The 22366-nt window shown below is 47.1% G+C and overlaps 6 protein-coding genes across 13 annotated transcripts in view; 4 read left to right on the top strand and 2 right to left on the bottom strand.

Annotated features, from left to right (window-relative positions):
* Nucleotides 1-2559: 2559 nt before the first annotated feature.
* Nucleotides 2560-6585, bottom strand: LOC120950558 (ribonucleoside-diphosphate reductase subunit M2). 2 transcript variants are annotated; one of them, XM_040368684.2, is made up of 5 exons: nucleotides 6322-6585; nucleotides 4664-4933; nucleotides 4291-4571; nucleotides 3735-4182; nucleotides 2560-3657 (listed from the first exon to the last, which is right to left on the bottom strand). In XM_040368684.2, the coding sequence occupies exons 1-5, from the start codon at nucleotides 6370-6372 to the stop codon at nucleotides 3505-3507; spliced, it is 1203 nt and encodes a 400-aa protein (XP_040224618.2). In that variant the 5' UTR covers nucleotides 6373-6585; the 3' UTR covers nucleotides 2560-3504. The 2 variants fall into 2 exon arrangements, with proteins under 2 accessions (XP_040224618.2, XP_040224619.2); XM_040368685.2 differs by lacking the exon at nucleotides 6322-6585 and adding an exon at nucleotides 5016-5172.
* Nucleotides 6586-7917: 1332 nt separating this feature from the next.
* On the top strand, nucleotides 7918-13476 carry LOC120949098 (FACT complex subunit spt16). Of its 2 annotated transcripts, XM_040366111.2 has the most exons (8): nucleotides 7918-8437; nucleotides 8549-8812; nucleotides 8878-9177; nucleotides 9261-11302; nucleotides 11740-12008; nucleotides 12082-12211; nucleotides 12466-12516; nucleotides 12677-13476. In XM_040366111.2, exons 1-8 carry the CDS (start codon nucleotides 8369-8371, stop codon nucleotides 12846-12848), a joined length of 3297 nt encoding a protein of 1098 aa, XP_040222045.1. In that variant the 5' UTR covers nucleotides 7918-8368; the 3' UTR covers nucleotides 12849-13476. The 2 variants fall into 2 exon arrangements, with proteins under 2 accessions (XP_040222045.1, XP_040222046.1); XM_040366112.2 differs by lacking the exon at nucleotides 12466-12516 and having other exon boundaries at nucleotides 7919-8437.
* Nucleotides 13477-13866: 390 nt separating this feature from the next.
* Nucleotides 13867-15243, top strand: LOC120951544 (putative nuclease HARBI1). Its single transcript, XM_040370319.2, has 4 exons — nucleotides 13867-14162; nucleotides 14239-14674; nucleotides 14746-14890; nucleotides 14964-15243. The coding sequence occupies exons 1-4, from the start codon at nucleotides 14020-14022 to the stop codon at nucleotides 15215-15217; spliced, it is 978 nt and encodes a 325-aa protein (XP_040226253.2). The 5' UTR covers nucleotides 13867-14019; the 3' UTR covers nucleotides 15218-15243.
* LOC120951545 (uncharacterized) lies at nucleotides 15238-16636 on the bottom strand. The gene is made up of 3 exons (XM_040370321.2): nucleotides 16324-16636; nucleotides 16079-16265; nucleotides 15238-15985 (listed from the first exon to the last, which is right to left on the bottom strand). The coding sequence occupies exons 1-3, from the start codon at nucleotides 16347-16349 to the stop codon at nucleotides 15320-15322; spliced, it is 879 nt and encodes a 292-aa protein (XP_040226255.2). The 5' UTR covers nucleotides 16350-16636; the 3' UTR covers nucleotides 15238-15319.
* A 181-nt stretch (nucleotides 16637-16817) lies between these two features.
* On the top strand, nucleotides 16818-18239 carry LOC120949415 (protein nutcracker). Its single transcript, XM_040366697.2, has 2 exons — nucleotides 16818-17187; nucleotides 17419-18239. The coding sequence occupies exons 1-2, from the start codon at nucleotides 17082-17084 to the stop codon at nucleotides 18162-18164; spliced, it is 852 nt and encodes a 283-aa protein (XP_040222631.2). The 5' UTR covers nucleotides 16818-17081; the 3' UTR covers nucleotides 18165-18239.
* Nucleotides 18240-19236: 997 nt separating this feature from the next.
* The window catches only part of LOC120949413 (AF4/FMR2 family member lilli), a 138204-nt gene continuing 135074 nt past the window's right edge, over nucleotides 19237-22366 (top strand). For 5 of the 6 annotated variants that reach the window (XM_049606831.1, XM_049606830.1, XM_049606832.1 and 2 more), the window contains exon 1: nucleotides 19237-19509. The gene's annotated coding sequence lies outside the window, so the exon portion shown is untranslated. The remainder of the gene's footprint in view (nucleotides 19510-22366) is intronic. The other variant, XM_049606828.1, reaches the window with a different exon arrangement.

Raw genomic sequence — 22366 nt, 5'->3', positions numbered from 1 at the left:
CGTTCACACACACACAAACACAAGGGAGCTTGCCACTCTTGGGCTACCGCTTGGACCCACCACCGGTCATTAACCTAAAACCACACACGTCCACGGAACCGCAGCCCCGGCAGCAGCAGCAGCAGCGCCCCAAACCTTTCAAAAAGGACGACACGGACACCTTCCCGCGGTTCCCGCTGGATGGTTATTTTAGGACCAAAAGAAAACTTGCCCTGCCTGCCACCCCCCCCCGGAGAAGCGTTCACTTTTGGTCGCCGCTCCCCGCGCTCCCCACGCCCCGTTGTCGAAGGAAGGAACGAAAAAAGGTTAGTCCCTTCCAGTCCAACAGTAAAGTAAAGGGCTGGTGAGCAGCTGAGCGTGCGATGCTAGACTGGTTGGTACCAGCAGGACGAACGTACCTCGAACACCGGCTCCGGTATTACCGGATGGGGTTAAAAACGGTGGCCAACAAGGCACAAACTCCGCACACCGAAAAAAGCTCGCTCTCTCTCTCTCTCACTACTTCTGTGTACAGTACGGGGGGGGGGGGGGGGGGGGGGACAAAGGTGGAGAGGTTGAAACATAACCAAAATTCCGGCTGCCGCATTGCTGATCGAGCGCGCAAGGTACGGTGGCGGAAAATCCATGCGCCAACCGTTTCTAAAGCGTGGAACACAACAGTAGTGACAGGGAAAACTGTGTACGGTTACAGATAGAAGTAGCTAGCAGAGAGAGAGAGAGCGAGAGATCGGTACATGTGCACCTTGTGTTGTTGGCGAGAGAGCATTTTCCCGAATGGAATTTTCGCTTGGGAAAAATGAAACATTTAGCGCTGGTCTGTTGTGGGCACACTACACTGTGGGAGCGTTTTTCGCCACATGGGAGAGAGTGAAAATCAATCCCAAACACACTCACACATGTGTGGGGAGGATGAGAGAGAGAAGGAGAGAAAGAGAAGCTTTTCATGAATGGAAAACCACGTGGTGTTCTAATGAATTTCTTTCTGTTGTGGCCCCCGGCTGTGCGGAGACACACTACTTTCCCCAGGGAAGCACACTCACCGTAAGGATGTGTGTGTGTCTGTTGTGTCCGTGTGAGGGACGGGAGTCTCCACTGGGCGAATATAGTTGTTTCGGGGAGAGATGGTTTTGTCGCTCAACTTGCTTCTAGAGATCAGAGATGTCAAACTGATGTTTTTTGGTTTGGCCCGCGACCGATTGAGCCAAAAACTTATTTATAGAAGCATTTCTATCAATTCCGGACTCCTGAAATGTAAGGAGATGTTACAAACGATCTCAAGCTTTCCATCAGCCATCCTACACCGAGACCAATGTGATTAGATAAACTACAGGTAGGCGCATGACTCTGATGTGGGTGCCAAATTGCAAGAAGATTTCTTGAATGGAGATTGGCAGGAAGGGAATAACGGGTACTAAGGACTTGTATGACACCTTGCCACTCCTCTGTAAAATGAAAATCTGAACTGAACGACCTGTTGGAATTTATGGACTTTAGACAGCATCAAAAGTAAGGATTCTCACCTTCAATTCCAGCTCAAAAATATTAATAATCAAAATGACACCTATATCAACTTTTCTTTACAAAATGTACTGCTCTATAATGGAACCAACGCGTTAGTCATGGCCAGTTTATGCACATCATTTTTGCGTATTGAATCTTGTTCTTTCTTCTTTCTTATCCGGTGCTACAATCGCTTTGCGGTCTTGGCCTGCCTCAGGAGTGTCCGAAACCGCTCACGGTCTCGCGCCTTCGTCTTCCAGTCCGTTTGGACCTACCACGCCTCCTCTGTCCTTGTGGACGGCCTAAAAAGGCTTTACGGGCTGGGTCATCCGTTTCCATGCATACAACATGGCCAGCCCTCCGGAGCCTGGCGAGCTTGATACGCTGTACGAGAGTGAGGTCCCCGTACATCTCGTATAGCTCGTCATTATAGCGGCTCCTCCATTGTCCTTCCACACATACGGAGCCAGGTATCCTTCTGAGTATCTCCTCCTCTCCCCGCAAGCGGTTAAGAGGGGTTTCGTCAGATTTGGACAGTGTCCATGCCTCAGAGGCGTATGTGAGTAGTGGTATAATATAGGTACTATATAGTACCAGCTTCGTCCGTCGCGACAGGTTCTTTGAGGTGAACTAATTTTTCAGGCTGTAGAATGATCGGTTAGCAGCCAGCATCCTTGCGCGCAACTCAGCTTTCATGCTATTGTCATTGTTAGACTGAATCTTGTTAGTGGTCATACAAATGTTTGAAATATCAGAAGCCTATAACCAATTGAAAGTAATCTGCTAAAGCTATCTTTTTTACATTTTTTTACATCAAAGTTTTAACTTTTGTAACGTAACTATCATCCCAGAATGAAATGAAAAGAACTGCTAATGATTTGACTTTTTTGTCATGTATCATGTAAAAACTAGGCTGTGACCCGTGCTTCTATTTTTAATAGGCATTTTGGCCCGCAAGGCCAAATGAGTTTGACATCCCTGGTTCTACACGAATGTAGCTATTTTTTAAAAATTATTTTTCTATCTACAATCCCTCCAAAATATGACAAAGAGTAGAAGTTTTGTTAAACATTCATGTATATAAAACCTTTATTGTTATTAATAGTATTATTATTATTATGTGGTAGATTCATCAAAAGGATGCACCCATTCCATTTAAGCGTTGTATACGTGCTTCTCGCGGGACATTACAATACAATTAATGCTATACAATCGTTACAATTTCATTGTATCCCAAACTCCACACACGACACGTGGTTCTTGCGTGAAGTTAAGAACACAGTTTTGTCAAAAGTGTGTGTGTGTTTTCTAATTCTTTTCTCCTCTGCAGTCGTGAATCAACACAACTTGCGTCACACACACCGGGGGGGAGTTGGTTAGCCGAATCAGTGTACCGATTACTTTTGGGGAAAGATAACATCAGTCCTAACATATACTAAGACAAGACGTGAAATAAGACACATATAGCATCCCCTAGCGCCGCGGGCTCTACAAATGATTTCGATGAGAGACAATTACGAGATAGTATAATGTTTAGATTAAAGAAATGATTTAAAATAAACTTATAGATGCGCATTCTTTTCGTCTAAAATACCCTTAAACAAAGCTCAATGTAGGGGAAATGTGTCTCCACGTACTATTGCTACCTTCTCTATTGCATCGCCTTCCGAAATATTGTCTCAAAATGTTTACGATAGTCAAGTCAAGCGAAGAAAATCATTTTAAAATAGAAACAGTACCCCCATCATGAAAACCGATGGGATGGTCGATAGAATTACTAGTATTACTAGTGCTAACCCACTTCCGCAGCCATACTTAATTAAGCGCTTCATCACACAACATATTTGCCTCGCCGATACACACACACACGACGGTACACGCATACCAGATGCGGTGTCCCCTCTGTCTAAAGCATGGCTCACGCACAGCACACACTCACTCTCTCCCTCGCTCTATTTGCCTATCGTTGGGATCTTCTTCCCCGCACGCGTTGTGGGTGTGTGCTCAGAAATCCGCATCGAGCGTAAACACGTTGTCCAGCCGGTTGGCCATCACGCCCCACTTCTGGTACTCGCCAACCTTCTTCTCGAAGAAGTTCGTCTTGCCCTCGAGCGAGATGAACTCCATGAAGCTGAATGGGTTCTTTGTGTGGTAGATCTGTTTGGGAAAACAAAGTCATACAATAATAAAACTTATATAAAAGGATCCTCCTTCATCCCATTCTCTCCCCTTACCTTCTCGCAGCCCAGCTCGAGCAGCAAACGATCGGCCACAAACTCAATGTACTGCGACATCAGATCACAGTTCATGCCCAGCATATCCACCGGCAGTGCCTTCGTCAGGAACTCCTGCTCGATCAGGACCGCATCGCGGATGATCTCCGTCACGCGCTCCTTCGACGGCTTCTGCACCAGATACTTGAACATCAGGCAGGCAAAGTCGCAGTGCAGCCCTTCGTCGCGCGAGATCAGCTCGTTCGAGAAGGTGAGTCCCGGCATCAGGCCACGCTTCTTCAGCCAGAAGATCGCGGCGAAGCTACCGCTGAAGAAGATACCCTCAACCGCAGCGAATGCCACGACCCGCTCGCCAAAGTTGGCCTTCTTGCTCGAGATCCAGTTCAGCGCCCAGTCCGCCTTCCGCTTCACGCACGGCAGCGTTTCGATGGCATTGAACAGGAACTCTCTGCAGGGTGAGAGAGCAAACGAGTTTTAGCAGTCATATATATGAGCTACAGTCGTCCAACTATTTCTCGCTACACGCGCGCACACAGTGCATGTGTCAAAGACTTACCTCTCTTTCGAGTCGCGAATGTACGTGTCGATCAGCAGCGAGTACATCTCGCTGTGCACATTTTCCATCGCAATCTGGAAGCCGTAGAAGCAGCGCGCTTCCGTAACCTGCACCTCCTGGCTGAAGCGTTCCACCAGATTCTCGTTCACGATACCGTCGGACGCAGCAAAGAAGGCCAGCACGTGGGAGATGAAGTGACGTTCGCTTGGTTTCAGCGTCTCCCAGTCCTTCATGTCCTTGGACAGATCAACCTCTTCCACCGTCCAGAAGGAAGCTTCCGCCTGCAGCGAACAGAAGGCACATTTCAGTTTGTGTGTTGCGCAATTGCCATACACCATCATGCGGCGGGCGTGCGATAAAACTAAACGCTTACCTTCTTGTACATTTGCCAAATGTCGGGATACTGGATGGGGAAGATCACGAACCGCCGGGGGTTGTCTCTCAGCAGCGGTTCGATCGACGGATCGAACGGTGCCGATTCATGCTTGTGCACCTCGGACAGTTCATTCTTGGCCAGCTCCTTCGGATCGACTGCGGCATCAGCGTCGCCTGCAGCCACTTTCTTGTCCTCCTCCTCCATCGGGACGGGCGTCTTGGTCGGTGTAGCGTTAGCTCCACTTTCCGTCAGTACTTTGCGAGTGTTCTGTGGGGGGGAGAAAAAATGGGAAGAATCGAGTAGGCGGTTAGCGCTTTTTACAGCAAAAAGATCCGTCACTCTGCATTACTTCTCGTTTGTTCTTTCAATGCTACTCTTTTTATTGTTCCTCCTCTCTCTCAGCGCAATCCACGGGTTCTAACTCGAAGCAGTCGATCTTGATACATTGTTTTGCTTTTATTTACATTTCGCATTTCACCACAGCAGAGACGACTGGCACAAGTGGGCAATGCGCATGTTTGACAGTTCGAACGAACCCTTGACTCCCCCCCTTCGTCGTCCCTTTTACTCGAGAGGCCGTCTGCTTTGGAACGGCTAAAAAAAGGGTTCATTCGTTTATGTTATCCAGGTAGGCGCCACAAGCAAGGGATCGTCGCCAAAGAGATGAATCAGCTGATTATGGGCGTAAACAAAACATCCCTCTGGCAGAGAACCTTCTTGAAGGTAAGAAATTGTTCTTATGATGAGCATTTCAAACGCGAATGGTGTTTAAATGCTCTTTTATGCATATTGTTATTTGTAGAATTTCAGATTAAAAATATAAAAAAGTATGAAATATATTGAATAACGTTAAGTATACAATTACATTCATTTTGGTGTAATAAAAAAGACAGAAAAGAGTAAAATATTTTATACCGAAATCGGTACCAACGCCAGCACACACATAGGCGAAGACCCTTTCCCTTCTCTATCGTTTTGCAAACAACACACACACGCACATGTCTCAGCAGCGCCTAGTCCGAACCGACGCCGCCGCCAACCAATACGTGTATTTTCCTGTACATCGCCTTGGGTGGTGTTGTGTGGCCGTTTCCCGCCCGCGTTGGTTGACGCGCGCTTTTGAGTTATCTTCAGCGAAGCGATACACGCATTTGGAGGGAAAAATGTGGTGCGTTTTGGAGGGAAAATCAATTGTCAGTGAGGGGGGAAGAGAACGAATGCGCGCCATTCTACGTGTCATTATTTTTCTATGTGCAGAATATGTAATTTATTCCACCCCGCTTTTGTGCTGTGAGCCGCAAATTCATTTGGTGAACCGTAAAAGGGTGATGCTCAGCAGCAGCTTCTTCAAGACTCTTGCAGTTTTGTTGCTTCAAGTAACGGGATGATAGGGTCGATATTTTAGAGAATTACAAGAAAACTACATTGAGCAATCACCTTCTCCTAACTATTGAATGACACGAATAGAATCATGCTTGGCAATTTGTGTGATTTTTCTAGAAACTAAAACATCACAATTAAGAACCAAAAGATTTTAAATCTTTCGCAAAACTATCTAATGGTAATTAAACTCCCCTAAACGTAATACGATATTATCTAAATATCTTCCACCGCCAATTACACCATCTTGTTGCATCACTTGGGCTAATTCTTACCTTGATGATGGTTTCCATGTTTTCAGCAAAGTTTTCCTTTTCCAAAACCATCTTCACACAGCAAAAGAAATAAACTTCCTCACTGGCTGTACAAAAACAAAGCACCGGCTTTGCAGAATTGGACACACTTTACTTGCAAACTTTTTACCCAGCACCACGCTTCCTGTTTGTTAAGGTTTTCGGGAGCACTTTGCTTTTGTCAACTGAACGCGTTCGTTTTCCGTCGGTGTATGAATTGCAAGTGAAGATTGTGAACTGTGCAAACCCACCAAACCGGGCGAATATGGCGCCAAATTTTTCCATCGTCCGTTTTTCTTTGTCGGTTGCATTTCGTTTAGCACAGTATGGTTCGATGCTGGAAAGCAAACGCGAGGGTGTGTCTTTTCATAGTCGTTTGGTGCAAATGCAATGTGCAACCGCTACCCAAGAGACAAATAGGGTGCGCCATCTGGTGGAAAATTACACAACATAGGAATTTACAATTTGCTTTACGATGTACGGTACGATTTTTACAATCTTTCATTTTGCTTTTTGAAGTGCTGTCGTATTTCAATATAGTATCGTTTTTCATTTCAATAATTGTCATTTTAACCAAACAGCACTCGTTTGCATAAGACATCGAATTTCGAAAAATTGGCAAACATATCTTCTACACACAGTGGAGGTCCCATGGTACAGTCGTAAACTTGAACGACTAGAACGTTACGCCAAACAGAAGAAGATCTTCTACATGCAAACAATATTTGAACTTATACAACTCATTGCACAAAAAAATATATAAGCACGTTGCTTAACTTGCAAAGATCAGCGTCTATAAACATGTTGTGGTAATATTTTCAGACTTATTGATAATACAGTCCAGAGCTTGTGCTCGTTATTACACATACAATCTGTTCCGGAGTTACGCGGTTTTCCAAATTTGACAGATAAAATGTCAAATCAGTACAATTTGTTTTTGAATTGTCCAATGCAGTATAAATTGCATTTTTGCTAATAAATTTAATCCTCTTAAAAGTCACAAATAACATTATTTTCTGCACGAATCGTATCAGATAAATGTCAAAGTGTATAAAAGTACTCAATTAAATTAATAATATCCAGTAGTCAATTGCAAATTGGCCGAAACCGTGAAATTCGACATATGCGGAACCCTCGGGAACGCGTTTCTCGGGAACATACTGTATTTATTCGTGCGACCAGTACGAGCCTTTCATGCCATTGGTTTTTATAAGCCTTCATTTTCCGTACCTATAGACAACGTTTTAGAACATGAAGTAGATATGAGATGCCGAATACTCGGTACAGCGTAAAAAAAAGATTATAACTTACGTTTCCTACACATCCTGAGTAGTGTAGTGATTCGTAAATGTCGTTGTTTAGCATACAACCGTTTTGTTTATTGAAAATATCATGCACATTTGCTTGTGCATCGTATTATCCTGCACCGATCAGTTAAAATCCTAAAAATAACGACTTGTTTTTCCCCAATACGCAGTTTCTCACATGCGTTCTCACTGGGCGAGCGTATCCACCAACTGTCACCCTATGCGCACTGGGCGCGCGCCGCCGACTGGCAGATGTTCAGTCAAAAAGTAGCCGTTCTAAACTCACCGGCGGATTGTAAACGCGCGCTCGAAACGCCCGTCGCCATATTGTTATTTATTTGCAAGCCGTGCAGTTCGTCGCAATTCGGCCCGTCCGGTATTCGGTTGGTGCAGCTGCAAAGGCATGTGCAGAGCGAATCTTCGCCCATCGGTTGTCGCTGTGTGTGCTTGCTAAAGGTGGTCCACATCGTTGCTTCACGGGAAGAAGGTGTTGTGCGGTTAGGCTGGACGTGCGACCCGAAAGTGTAGGGGTCCCACAGCTATCTTCGATCTCTGGATGACAGTTTGCACGAAGCCGACGCTGGTAGTTGGAATCATTTGCAAGCTCTAGCGAGAGGTGTCGGGAGCAGAATCCGCGTGTACAGCGTGGAATTGTGTGATTTGCTGAAGTAAGATAATCGTTCTCAATACACTCTTGCCGTGGAAGTAGCGATTCTTCGAGAATGTCGAACATTGCGCTGGACAAAGACTGCTTCTTCCGGCGGATAAAGCGGCTGTACGCAAACTGGAAGGTAAGGTGGAGGGGGAAGATGGTGTACCGCCGAACCGCAGATGTCATTTGTGAACACACTTTTTTCTTTCTCACACAACTTGTGCTGATTTCGTTGCCGCCCGCCCGGCAGGATCCGGAGTTTAACCATGATGACTCGCTGGCGAAGGTGGACTGCATCATGACGGCGGTCGGAGTGGATGAGGAAACGTTCTACAGCAAGTCGACGTCGCTGCAAACCTGGCTGTTCGGGTACGAGCTAACCGACACGATCAGCCTGTTCTGCGACAATGCGATCCTGTTCCTTACCAGCAAGAAGAAGATTGAGTTTCTCAAACAGATCGAAAAGGATTCCGAGGAGGGTCTGCCGCCGATTCGTTTGCTCGTGCGGGACAAGGTGGGTTGGGTAAGCCATCGGTGTGTGTGTGCAAGTATTGTACTGGGTTTGGTTTTCCCCTGCAGAATGACAAAGATAAAGCGAACTACGAGAAGTTGTACGAAGCGATGAAGGCATCGAAAGCCGGCAAAACGGTCGGTGTGTTCACGAAGGACAACTTCCCGGGCGAGTTCTGCGAGAACTGGCGCGCATTCCTGAAGGATAAACACCTCACGAACGTTGACATCAGCGTTCCGATGGGGTACATCATGTGCCCGAAGGAAGACTCGGAGCTGATCACGATCAAGAAGGCGTGTCTCGTGACGATTGACGTGTTCAACAAGTATCTGAAGGATCACATTATGGAAATCATCGATGCGGACAAGGTATTTGCATGATTGTTTACCTTTCGTTTTGTCAGTGTGTACTTCGATGGTTTACATTGTTTGTTTTTCTCTCCCCGCAACAGAAAGTGAAGCACGTCAAACTGACGGAAGGGGTGGAAGCGGCCCTGACCGATAAGAAGTACGTTACCGGCGTGGACACGAACCAGCTCGACATGTGCTATCCGGCCATCATACAGTCGGGCGGCAACTACAGCCTCAAGTTCAGTGCGTTCAGTGACAAAAACTATCTGCACTTCGGTTCGATCATCTGTGCACTGGGGGCGCGCTACAAGTCGTACTGCTCGAACATCGTGCGCACGTTGCTGGTCAACCCGACCGACACCATCCAGAAGCACTACAACTTTCTGCTCAATCTGGAGGAGGAGCTGCTGAAAAACCTCACCCCCGGCAAGCGCCTGTCGGAGGTGTACGACCTCGGGCTCGAGTACGCGAAAAAGGAGGAACCGAAGCTGGTGGACAAGCTGACGAAAACGTTCGGCTTCGCGACGGGGCTCGAGTTTCGCGAAAACTCCATGACGATCGGACCGAAGTGTGCGGCGGTGCTGAAGAAGGGCATGGTGTTCAGCTTGAACGTGGGACTGGCGGGGCTGGAAAACGCGGAAGCGTCCGATAAGGAGTCGAAGGTGTACGCCCTGTTCATCGGCGACACGGTGCTGGTGACGGACGAATCGCCGGCCGCCGTGCTGACGCAGTCGAAGAAGAAGATCAAGAACATCGGCATCTTCCTGAAGGACGATGACGACGAGGACGAGGAGGAGGAGGAGAAGGACACGGAGCAGACGTCGGAAATATTGGGCCGCAGCGGCAAGCGGTCGACCGTGCTGGAGAGCAAGCTGCGCAACGAGCAAAGCTCGGAGGAGAAGCGCAAGCAGCACCAGAAGGAGCTGGCCATTGCGCTGAACGAGAAGGCGAAGGAGCGGCTGGCCAAGCAGGCCGGCGGGAAGGAGGCGGAAAAGGTGCGCAAATCGACCGTTTCGTACAAGAGCGTCAATCAGATGCCGCGCGAGGCGGAGGTCAAGGAGCTGAAGCTGTACGTGGATCGCAAGTACGAAACGGTCATCATGCCGATCTTTGGCGTGCCGGTCCCGTTCCACATCTCCACCATCAAGAACATCTCCCAGTCGGTGGAGGGCGATTACACCTATCTGCGTATTAACTTCTTCCACCCGGGCGCCACGATGGGCCGGAACGAGTCGGGCATGTATCCGAATCCGGACGCGACGTTCGTGAAGGAGGTTACGTACCGCTCGACCAACACGAAGGAGCCGGGCGAGATAGCGGCCCCCTCGTCCAACCTGAACACGGCATTCCGGCTGATCAAGGAGGTGCAGAAGCGGTTCAAAACGCGCGAAGCGGAGGAGCGCGAAAAGGAGGATCTGGTGAAGCAGGACACGCTGGTGATGTCGCAGAACAAAGGCAACCCGAAGCTGAAGGATCTGTACATACGGCCGAACATCGTGAGCAAGCGCATGACCGGTTCGCTGGAGGCGCACGTGAACGGCTTCCGGTACACGTCGGTGCGCGGCGACAAGGTGGATATCCTGTACAACAACATCAAGAGCGCCTTCTTCCAGCCGTGCGACGGCGAGATGATCATACTGCTGCACTTCCACCTGAAGCACGCGATCATGTTCGGCAAGAAGAAGCACCTGGACGTGCAGTTCTACACGGAGGTGGGTGAAATTACGACCGATCTCGGCAAGCACCAGCACATGCACGACCGGGACGATCTGGCGGCCGAGCAGGCGGAGCGCGAGCTGCGCCACAAGCTGAAGACGGCGTTCAAGAGCTTCTGCGAGAAGGTGGAAATGATGACGAAGCAGCAGATCGAGTTCGACACACCGTTCCGGGAGCTGGGCTTCCCGGGCGCACCGTTCCGCAGCACAGTATTACTGCAGCCGACGTCCGGCAGCCTGGTGAATCTGACCGAATGGCCGCCGTTCGTCATTACGCTGGAGGACGTGGAGCTGGTGCACTTTGAGCGCGTTCAGTTCCATCTGCGCAACTTCGATATGATATTTGTGTTTAAAAACTACCAGCAAAAGATTGCGATGGTCAATGCGATACCGATGAACATGCTCGATCACGTGAAGGAGTGGTTAAAGTAAGTGTTTTGGTGATTGTGTCAGCACTGGGGAGCATTTTAATATAGTGATGGGAAAAATGAAGCTTTCGTCGGAATCGATTCCGGCCAGCTCCGATTTTGTCTGGAATCGATTCCGGAAAGTAGTTCCGGAATAAGTTTCCGTAAACGAATCTGGAATCGGCTTCGGAATTGGAAATGGCTCCGGCATCGGTTCCGGAATCAGGAAACCAATTCCATTTCTGGAGTCAATCCTGATTTCGTTGCCAGCACAAATTGCGATTCCCATTCCGGAGCCGATTCCGGAATTGCCTCCGGAGACGACTTCGGAATCGGCTTCAGAGTCGACTCCGTAGTCCACTCCGAATCGGAATCGATTGTAGCATCGGAATCGGAATTGATTCTGACTCCGGGAATCCTAATTTCAACTAACTCGTTCTTTCCTTCGTCGATTTCAGTTCGTGCGATATTCGCTACTCGGAGGGCATACAGTCGCTGAATTGGGCCAAAATTATGAAAACCATCACGGACGATCCGGAGGGCTTCTTCGACAGTGGCGGCTGGACGTTCCTCGATCCGGAATCGGAGGGAGAGGCCGAGGCAAACAGCGAAACGGAGGACGAAGAGGATGATGCGTACGAACCGACGGATGATGATGATGAGGAGGAATCCGACTCGGAAGACTATTCCGAAGCTTCCGAGGATGATGATAGTGGAAGTGAAGAAGGTATATAAAGCACACGGGAGGAAAAAGCTGTGAATCTGTTACTAACGTTTTTTATTATTGTTTTCTTTTGTAGATCTCGGATCGGATGAAGAGTCCGGTAAGGATTGGTCCGATCTGGAACGGGAAGCAGCGGAAGAGGATCGAAATCGCGAAAAGGATGATTACGATGATCGCAATTCGTCCAAAAAACGTTCCCATCATAGGTAAGTACGGGTGCAAAGCGGTGTTTATCAGTTGCTAACACCAACAGCTTTCATATATGATAGCGCACTGCAGTAACACACGCCCGTCCCCCTTGCAATGTACATTTGATGCTTCCCAAACACCCTTACTAACGATGCTTACTCTCACGTAAAACCAATCATATATATCTCACCTTCGCATGCTTTCGATCATTTGTTTCGGATTTAAACGCTGGCCGGCGGTGGTGATGTTGGTAAAAAACAAACGCGCACAGGCGGGACCGTGGGGTAGCTTCATCGAAGAAACAACATGAGCATAAACGCAGGTCATTTGAATTACATTGATTGTATCCAGTTTTTGGTGCTCATTTTTTACCCCTTTCCAGCTAGAGCATTTCATCGAACTTTCGTTTTTGCCTTCAACTGCAAACAATCAAGTGATTCGTGCTAAAACGTATCCTTTATTTGCTTTTCTCCTTTACGCAGCTCCTCCAAGCATAGCAGCAGTCGGGACAAGAATCACAAGGACAAACACAACGACAAGCATCGCAGCAGTGGCAGCAGCAGCAAGCACAACAGCAGCAGCAGCCACAAGCGCTCGAGGGATGACAGTCGCGACAGCAGCCACCATCACAAGAGCAAGAAATCGCGAAAATAAACCCTCTCAGATAGTGAGAGAGAGAGCGAGAGCGAGTGTGTGTATACGAGAATCGCATTCGGTTTGTACGGTTGTGTGTGGTGGTGGGTTTGGTGTCCCGAATCTTTCCCACCATACCGGCACATCGTAAGAGGCGCATCCCAACCACACGGGGAGTGTGCTGCGATGAGATTAAGTTTTTTCCCCCATTTTCTTATTGGCAACGATACAATTCCATATTATTCGTCCGATCGTTTTACGTGCGAGAAAGCGCTGGGGTAGTTTGGTGAAAATTAGTATTTATATGGCTGGCATACACTGGCGGCAAACTTAACTCTCCTAACACCACACATCTGCTGCCGGCACTGCTGTGTTGCTCTCCCCCTGAGGGGCTGGTAATCCCCGTTAAAAACCCGGAATACGTTCGTGTTGTCCATAGTCGGTCATACATGATTGTTCGTCTCAACGATTCCAAGACAGTTGTAAAATGTTCCAAACTACAAATTTCAAACAGAAGAAAAAAACACACAAACTTACAAAAGCGAAAACTGAAAAAAGGGTCCCACAACTGCAACAAAGATCGAATATACATAAACAGTAGAATACACACATAAATGGTAAAAACAAAATATATGTATGTCATCCCCTATGTATAGTGTGTCGATGTGACTGTATACTTTTCAAGTTTTAATTGTGCCGAAACTGTATTGTAGTAATGAAACAAAAGAAAGCTCTACGTAAAGTCTGTTTTAAAAGGGTTTAATAAACACTAATATATAATTAAAACTTCATTTTTTTCTCTTAACAGGAAACCAAGTACGTTTTGTATTATTGTAGCTATATGTAACAATGATGTTGGTAAATATATTTCTTTCCCTTGTAAAAAACGAACTTTTCATTTATTGCTTGTAGAAAAAAAGGAATGAAAATCTATTAAAAAGGGAACTTCGCTCGCACACGTGTACATTAAATACCTTACCCGATTCTCAGCTTGATTCTCTTTCTGTATACATCTTGGCCGCAGCAGCTGTCAAAAACTGGGAGCTGATTGTAAACAAAACCCGTTACAAAAAATACGCCGAAAAGCATCGTACGAACAGCTCGCGCAAACATCCGACCGGTAAAGAAACGTATTTAATTTGAGCCAATATCCTTCTCCTAGTTGGAAAGATATACACAGAAAGCCAACAATATGCTGCCGGCGCTAATGGTTAGGTTTAATCTGTTCGAAAGTGACGATGAGTCGGACGCTTACAATACCGGCAGCGAAGCCGAATCGGAGGAGAGTGAACAAATATACCGGGAATCATTCCCATACCTTTTGGAAGATGAATGGTAGGTGGTAGTTTCGTACAAATTGATTACTGACCCCTCATTGAACGTAACCGTTTTGTTGTTTTTCTTTTTCTAGGTTTTTAAAATGCTTTCACGTGTCGCGCGATATCTTCAAGAGCCTGTACGACGGTATAGCGCCGACGCTGCTCAGCCAGTACGAAGCCACGGTGTACGATAGGATCGCAGCGACGCTGCGCTATCTGGCCACCGGCACCTGCACGAGTGACCGTGGTGTTGGCGGATACAAGGCAATGCCACGGGCCGAATTTCAAGCAATGTTTCCGCAAACGCTAAACGCTATCCGTCAGTTGATATGCAACCAGCACATCTCGCTCAAGCCACGGAATAGGGATGAGCAATGGGAAGCGACGAGTTACTTCCGACGCATTTTGGGCCCGACACCCGGTGTGGCGTTCTGTGCTGTCGGGACACACATTCCGATCGCTGAGCCGAGCGAGCAGAAGCATCTGTTCTACTACAAGTACGGGACGTACAGTCTCAATGCATTGATGGTAATGGTTTAAATGGTACTCTACCCTGACGCTAGGTGATGCTAATCGAGCTTATCTCTTTGCTTTGCCAGATTTTTGATCACAGAAAACGCATACGGTACGTGAATGCAAGCTTTTGTGGCGCGATGCACGATTCGCATCTATGGAACAGTTCGGGCGTGGACAGCCACTTTGCCCAGCAGCACGCAAAGGGAAACGAAAAGTGTAACCTTTTAGGTAGGCCTTGCCTGGTACCTTTGTGCGTGTGTGTGTAATAAGAGACTAATTCATTTTCTCTCCTTTTGTTCAGCTAATTCTATGTTTCCGTCCCAACCGTGGATCATAAAACCGAAACCTGGCATTGTCGATCCCACGTTTAATGCGCGGCACGAAAGAGCGCTCGCCACCGCCGACACGGCCGTTCATCTGCTAAAGAACCGATTTAAATGTCTATTGGGCAAACCGCCCATCCCGTACACACCGCCCGAGTGTGTTGCAGTAATAGACGTTTGCTGTGCGCTTCACAACATGTGTCTGGACGAAAATTTGCCAGATATCAAATAAATTGACTGACGACGTAAAAATACTGTTTTTGTCAGCGTCGTCTCGCTTTATTTCCGTTCTCTTTATGATTAATTGTACATTTTAGGGGAATCTGTCTGGTGTTTACTTCCCTTTGGTCGATTCGCCCGAGTTCCGCAGCCCACCATTCAGCTCCCTCATGCTCTCGGTAAACTCTTCCAGCACTTTCTTCAGTCCGCGTACCTCCGCCACCAGCTCCTTCTGCACGGTCATTGAAGTTTTCATGACCGCAATGAGCGAACGGTTCGTTTCCAGTGCCATTTCAAAGCATTCCTCTCGCTTGCGCTTCGTACCACGGCCGTACGGGAGCGATTTCGTGGCAGATTTCGGGCAGTACGAAAGCGGATCGTCATCGTCACCGTCACTTTTCTGCTTGGTGATCGTTATGTTCGGCATCTTCGCCAACCGTTGCTGGCACGCATTGATCGTGTTGGAGAAGCTGGACGAGGCGGGCCGATTTGTACCGTCCTCGGCCGCTTCCTGTCCCGGGGCGCCGGTCGAACTTTGCGAATCCATCGGGTCGCCCATATCGAACGCGTCCTTCGAGTGGTCCGCGTCGGTACCGTTGTTTTCGTCCTCCCGGTCGGAACCGCTTTCTTCCGTTATCTTCACGCGCTTCAGGTCCAAGTCGAGCAGTTTCAGTATTCGTCGGTGCAGCACGGACAGCTGCTTCGGGTAAATGCCGCTACTGATGTCTTCGTTGTACTGCACCAGCCGCTTCTTTACGGAGCATTTGTAATCGTGCCAAACCTGCCACACAGAGCGAGAGAGAGAAGGAGCGGTAATGCAATATGCGTATTAGAGAGAAGGGGAATACGGGGCAGGTGCCCGCCGAATGGGTACCTTCTTCCACGAAGAAGGATCTTTCGTGGCCGGTCCAATGTCGTTCAGCTCTTTGGCAAGTCGCCTCCAAAATACGTTCTGAGGGCCACGGGCAATGGCACGCGCGATGTCGGGCGCTTTTTCGAGCATGCAAACCATTCGTTTCAACTGATCTTCATTGATGCGCGAGTTCCTACGCTCGGCGGGTCTGGCGAATAGGCTTGGAATGTTTCACTGCATCCTGGATTAGGTTAAACGTTACTTACATTATGGGCGGCGGTCCGGCATCCATGTTGTTTGTGTATTTGCTGCGACGCGAACGTTAGCAAAGCTGGAGCGGATAGTAACGCCCGTTAATCGATTTGATCATGAAGAGAAGTACCGCAGGTTGCCAAATATTCAGCACGAACGGTCGTCCTATTGATTCTTTCGCATCTCTTTTCGCGAAAAGTGGTTCAGCAAGAAGCTGATCGTAAACAACGCGCTGGAAACAAAGTACGTGCATGACAGGTTGGCTCACGTTACGCCGGCGCGCGAAAAGAAACGCAATCAAACATGCATTGTGCCGATATAAATCATGGAGAGTTTCATTTTCGATTCTATTAAACTGTTGTAAGGTAATTATCTATAAAATCGCCTTTTTGATAAGGAAAAAAAAATTAAACAAAAATATTCTTCGTCAAAATCAAACCAATATGGCAACTTAGGACATGCTTGAACCAACCTTTTATGTCATTTTCCCAAACGGAAAGTTTGACAGCAATGTTTACAACTTGTCAAACTGCTTACCGCAAAAGCCGAAGCTGGCTGTGTGTTTTCAGTGTTTACGTTGGAAAACTACAAATTAGAAAGCCGTCGCGTTCAATTTAAGTTCCAAGCTTTTCCACCTTTATTATCGTTTGCCACAACGCGTTAGAATAGCTGTGTGCGTGGCGCCAGAATCAGGCCTTCGTTATCGTCCTTCGTTCGGAATAGCAAAGTGCTCCGGCACAGCTGCGCTGGAATAGCTGACTCATAGCCGGCGATGGATAGCGATGCGAGTGAGAATAATTCGGTCCCGCTGGACAAAACTAACGATGAGCTGCAGCGGAGCCGATCCCCTCTAGAGACAGTAGCGGAGGAAGCAGAAGGTAGGCCGTTTGTCTTTCTTCGTTCGCTTTGTACGCTGGATAATGCGCTTCGTAGTATAATGCATCAGTAGTTAGCTATTTAAGGGGTTTTTAGTTCCTTAAGTTACTTTCCGTTAAGTTTGCTGCTAATATTTGTACCAATCGGCAAGGGGCATGCTTCTGACCGCGCCGTCCTTCCTGTACCGTCCCGTTCGGGTGTTTGAGGTAATGTCTGTGTCGCTTTCATTGTAGGATATCAGCCCATTCTGGTCACACCGGCGACGGAATGGAAGTCGCTACCGCTTCTGGTGGAGGACAGCAGCCGGGTGCTGCTGGCACCGTCGCTCCAGCTTGCCTTGCGCCATTTTTTCACCCACTGCGGCAGGGACGTCATCGAGATAAGCCGGTCCGATCTGATGATAGTGCTTATCTATGTGATCGCCCTCGAGACGGGCCTGATACCGAAGGGTGGCTCACTGCCGCCGAGCTGCCGGCCGGGGAAGCATCACACCACCTACCGCTCGTTCGATAGGCGGCTGGTGAACCATTTCGCGTCGCGCCTCCCGCTCGACTGGTTCGGCGCCCGTGCCGGCCCGTACCGGTTCGAGCTGGAGCTGGTGCACGAAAGTGCCACCTGCAGCAATCTGAGCTGCACGCTGGTCGCCCTGTCCAGCGGTGACCTGCTGATCGTGAACCTGCTGCCCTTTTACGGCCAGAAGGCAGGCTTTTCCGTCACGGTACCGATCAGCTTCCACGTGCCGGCGGTCAATGGCAACCGGTTGCCGCTCTGCTACCAGAATCTGTCGGGGCTTTCGGTGAAGCTTAAGAACGAGCTGTTCGTCCCGTTTCGCAACCACATGTACTCGAAGTTTGTTTTCACCATCAGTCCGTCGCTGCGCGGTCTACCGCAGGAGCTGGTAGCCAGGGTGATGGAGTACTTGGACGAACCCGCCCGTCGCAAGCTGATGGAAGTGTTGACGATGTTACCTGCAGTATAGTGTACATAGCTTTGTATATAGTATAGATAGTGTTAACACAATAAAGTGCATTCAAATTGCTACCCCCGCTTGTAACTTGTAACGTGCTGTTGCATTGTAATTAGTCCCCGGTTGTATGTTTCGCTTAGCATTGGGATATGGTGTTGAAAGAAATTGAGCTGCTTTTACGGACACGGGATGTTGTTTGCCTGTACCATTGGGGACCTCTAAGGGATTTTAGTTGCTTTTTGTGTATTACTAAGTAACTCCCACTGAAATCTGTTTCCAGACGAATGCGAAGAAGAAACGTTACGCCAAAGGATTGAAGCGTTGACTGTTGCCGCCAGTGAAATGGCCGGCCCTTCAAGCATGGCGAACGAGTCGGTATCGATGAGTGAATTCCCTTTGCGAGATGAATCTGGTAAGTGTATTATGTTCAATGCTCCAAAAGAGCTTCATTACTGGACGAATTCTAACTCCATCTTGTGGCCAAACAGAAAAAGACAGACGAATGCTTTATCACCAGTTTGCCAGGTTTATTTTTCTGTAGCTTACTTTTCTAATTTTCCTGTTGCATTTGTGCGCTGTCGATAAACTGAGCCTCTACTGTGCTGTAAAATCAGTGTCAAGAAATTTTAAACCTATTCATCCTATAGAATGAATGAAGATAGTCTCTATTGCCATTTATTTATTCATCTCTTTGTTTTAGAATATTTTTGTTTAATTTGGTTCAGAAATTTCTTTAAAAAATATAATTTCTTTAAGCAACGGTTAGAAAAATTTATACCACCCAAGAGTTCACTGTGAGAATTGCGTTTTCTCGATGAAAAACGGTCAAAACTACTCTTTTTACTAGAGTGAAATAAGAAAATGATTTATTCTTTGCAAAGCTACTGCAACAGGTTTTGCTAAAGGATAAGAAAAGATTTCTTCATTAGGTTCATCTAAACAACGCCGATTTTATCAAAATGAAAAATGTATCCTTTGCGAATAATTTTGTCCACAAAATAATTTAAATCCACCCAGCGTGCACTATGGGAAGCAGGTTTAAAATTTGTCCAAAAAATCAACTGCATTCCCAGTGTGCCGTCAGCTTTCCTCAATTCGATTTGTAACGTCGCTCGGTACGGTCGTTCGTCAGTGTGGTGTGGTCGCAGCCGCGCGTGTGTGTTTTGTGGTGATTTGTGTGTGAAAATTTAACCAATCGGCTACACAGTGGTGTGAAAACGCAACGGCACTGCATCGGCATTATACCGTGTTGCGCCGGTGTGTCCAGGTTGTGCTGAGGCCGCCGTGCCCTGAGGTCAGTTCCGCCAGCCCAGGCTTCTGCCCAGTTTAGTGTGTCAACAAAGCGCTGTTCTGGAATGTGAGTGTGTGTGTGCGTGCGTGTGTGGCTGGGAGTGTGGGAATAAAGGTGCGTTTGTGTGGCCGAGTGGCCATTAACTCCGATCGTCTTCTGGAGTCCAAATCAGAAGGGAAAAGGAATTGTGCTGGAGTGAAGTGTCGCGTCGCGAATTTTATTTGCCTCACGGCTGGCTACTGTGCCCCAAAGCTTTGCGTGTATGGAATTCTTCTTCCACAAATGTGTATGTGTGTGTTTGAGCGTTAGGGTGTGTGTGTGTGTGCGTGTTTCGCGCTGTGCTGTAGATGATCGTCAAGTGCATCGTGTCGTCTATTGCATCTCGCGGATATACCAACCAACCAACCAAAAAAAAAGAGTTTTACGTTAAGTTTGAGCCATTACTACGTTGTGAGTTTACGCTAGTGTTAGTGCAATACCCATACACGCATACAAGCGTTACGGGCTGCCCCGCATATACCCGCACACACACACAAACACACACGCACGAGGGGTTGTCTCTTTTCACTGCTGGCTACTACCATTTCCAGGGCCCCTGCTTCCTCTCGCGTACGCCAAATGCACGTTCTCTGTAGTTTTCTCATTTTACCACGTTCTTTTTGTGTACGTGTGTGTTGGGTCCAGGGCAAAGCCAAAAGCAAAAGGCAGGAAAGGGAACCAAGCAAAAGGGAACCACCAAGCAATAGGCATAAATATTTAAACAAGCTTAGAAAAAAAAAAGCGTAGTGGTGGAGCCGAAGAGTTTTTGTGTTGCCGCTGTGGATGTTAACGAATTTATCTTGATATTCAATTAATTAAGGTATTAAAACGATGTACATATTGACGGTGACAAAGCACGTTCAAATAGTGGTGGTACAACATACGCAAATGGCTGTAGAATGTATGTTTTATTTGTAATTGTGGTGTTTCTTCTACAAGGAAAGGAGGCTTAAGCGGCCAATCAAAGAGAAAGGAATTCGGTTAGCATTTCAATTCCAATTTGCGTGCAGAAAGTGGTGTGATACACCGTGCTTCATTTAATTTTAACGTCTTGGTTTTACTTTCAAAAATCACTGCAGTATGATTGTTTAAATGAAAAATGTACATTAGTTTATTGAAATATTAGATGCAATACCCTCGACAGGGCGAGTATTAAAAGTTGGTAAGGAAATGAGTTTTAGATGGTCAAATCGAAACAGTGCAAATGCGTAACAGATACAAGATTTGTGTTGTTTATCGATGCTGAAAAGAAGAAGTAAGCGAAGAGAAATCGAATGATATTGGTAGGAGTCGATAAACGTGTACGCGAAATAAGCAAAATCACTTCGGCAGTTCGACGATTAGCATAACCGAGATTAGCATTGGAAATGTGATGTGACGTTAGAAAAGAAAAAACCTGTGCCCCTGCTTGTGTTCGCCTGCTCATCATCATCATCATCCTCTCCATGATGGTGGCACGACCAACACACCAAACAAAGACCAAGCTTGCTGCGATTGAACCTGTCGTCCGGATGCTGAGCTAATGACGGTAAGTTGTTGAATGATTATGCTCCCTAGAATATAATATAATTATTTAGAGAATTAGTTTTATTTATTAAAATATTTCTGCCCACAATTTTGAAGAAGTAAAGAAAACAAATGATTTAAATTATATCCAACGGGTTTAAACCGCATATTGAAGCATGTGGGAAAGAGAATTGAAAAAAAAACCTGGAAACAAATCCGATTTGACCAATGCACACCTGCACAGGCAACGGTTCACAATGCCACGGCCTGCTGCCCTTCCGATATACACCTGTTTCTTCTCAACCTTCCCACTAACACTACCATAGAGTTTCCGAATCCCTTCCGTACGGCGGGTTCTCGTCCTATCTGCAATGGTATTAGTGTGTGACGGTGTGTGCGTGTGTGTATGTAGCGTACAGCATCAGCGCGCACCACGGCAGAGGATCTTGCCGTACAGCAGCCGCGCGGAAGGGCCTGCATACTTCCTCGTGTGCTTTGCGCTTTGCTTTTTTTGGGATTTTATTTGTATGCGCCGGCGTTCGAACCGTGCCCGTTGCATTAGTGTCAGTGTGTGTGTGTGTCTGTGTAAATTCATGCACATAGTTTTTCCTTCTCGTGGCGAGTGGTTCCATCTCTTTCCCGTAACCCCGGCTGTGTCAGTTGCTGCAGGGTGTGGAAAATGCTGCGACGGGTGTAGCGCGAATGCAGAAAGGCGCTACCGACTGGTACTCTCCGTTTTTTTTTTGTATCATTGGCGTGGCTGAGTCTTTGTCTGCTTGCCAGCAAAGCTACACGAAGTCGATAAGCTGCACAAAGTGTGCAGAAAAAGAATGAAATTAACTGAATTTTTTGACACACTAGCGTTCACAAAATTTGTCAAAAAAGAACGCCCGAAGTGGATGGGGAAAGGAAGGAGAAATATTTGGACAAGCTGACCACAGATGGATGGGGTGTGCAAATGCTTAGAATTAAGGTCAATAAAAGCCCTTCACTGCGGCAAAAGACGAATGGAATGAAGAGAAGAGCCATATGGTCGTACGATAAGGCCAAGCCACAGTTCGACTATGCACACAGGTTCCACCAGCTCCACATTGGAATTGGGAATATAAATGGTGGTGCATTTGATGCATTTTAAGTTTTATTTTTTATTCCAAACCACACACAAACACACTGGCACAAACATTGGAAAGTAATGGCGCAATTAATAGACGATTTTGCAGACACGGAATCGTTGTTCAATGGTGCATTTTATGTTGCTGCGGTTGATAAAGTTGCTGCTGATGGAATGGACATATAGAGCATTGACTGTTTTATAAGGACAGTTTAATCGAATGTGTTATTGAATTAAATTTAATGTGAAGCTGTGGCATTTTTTTTT

The sequence above is a fragment of the Anopheles coluzzii genome, chromosome 2 (assembly GCF_943734685.1).
Source record: "Anopheles coluzzii chromosome 2, AcolN3, whole genome shotgun sequence".
NCBI classification, from domain to species: Eukaryota; Metazoa; Arthropoda; class Insecta; order Diptera; family Culicidae; genus Anopheles; species Anopheles coluzzii.
The sequence above is the reverse complement of the archived record's forward strand: the minus strand, read 5'-3'. Positions and strand labels throughout refer to the sequence as shown.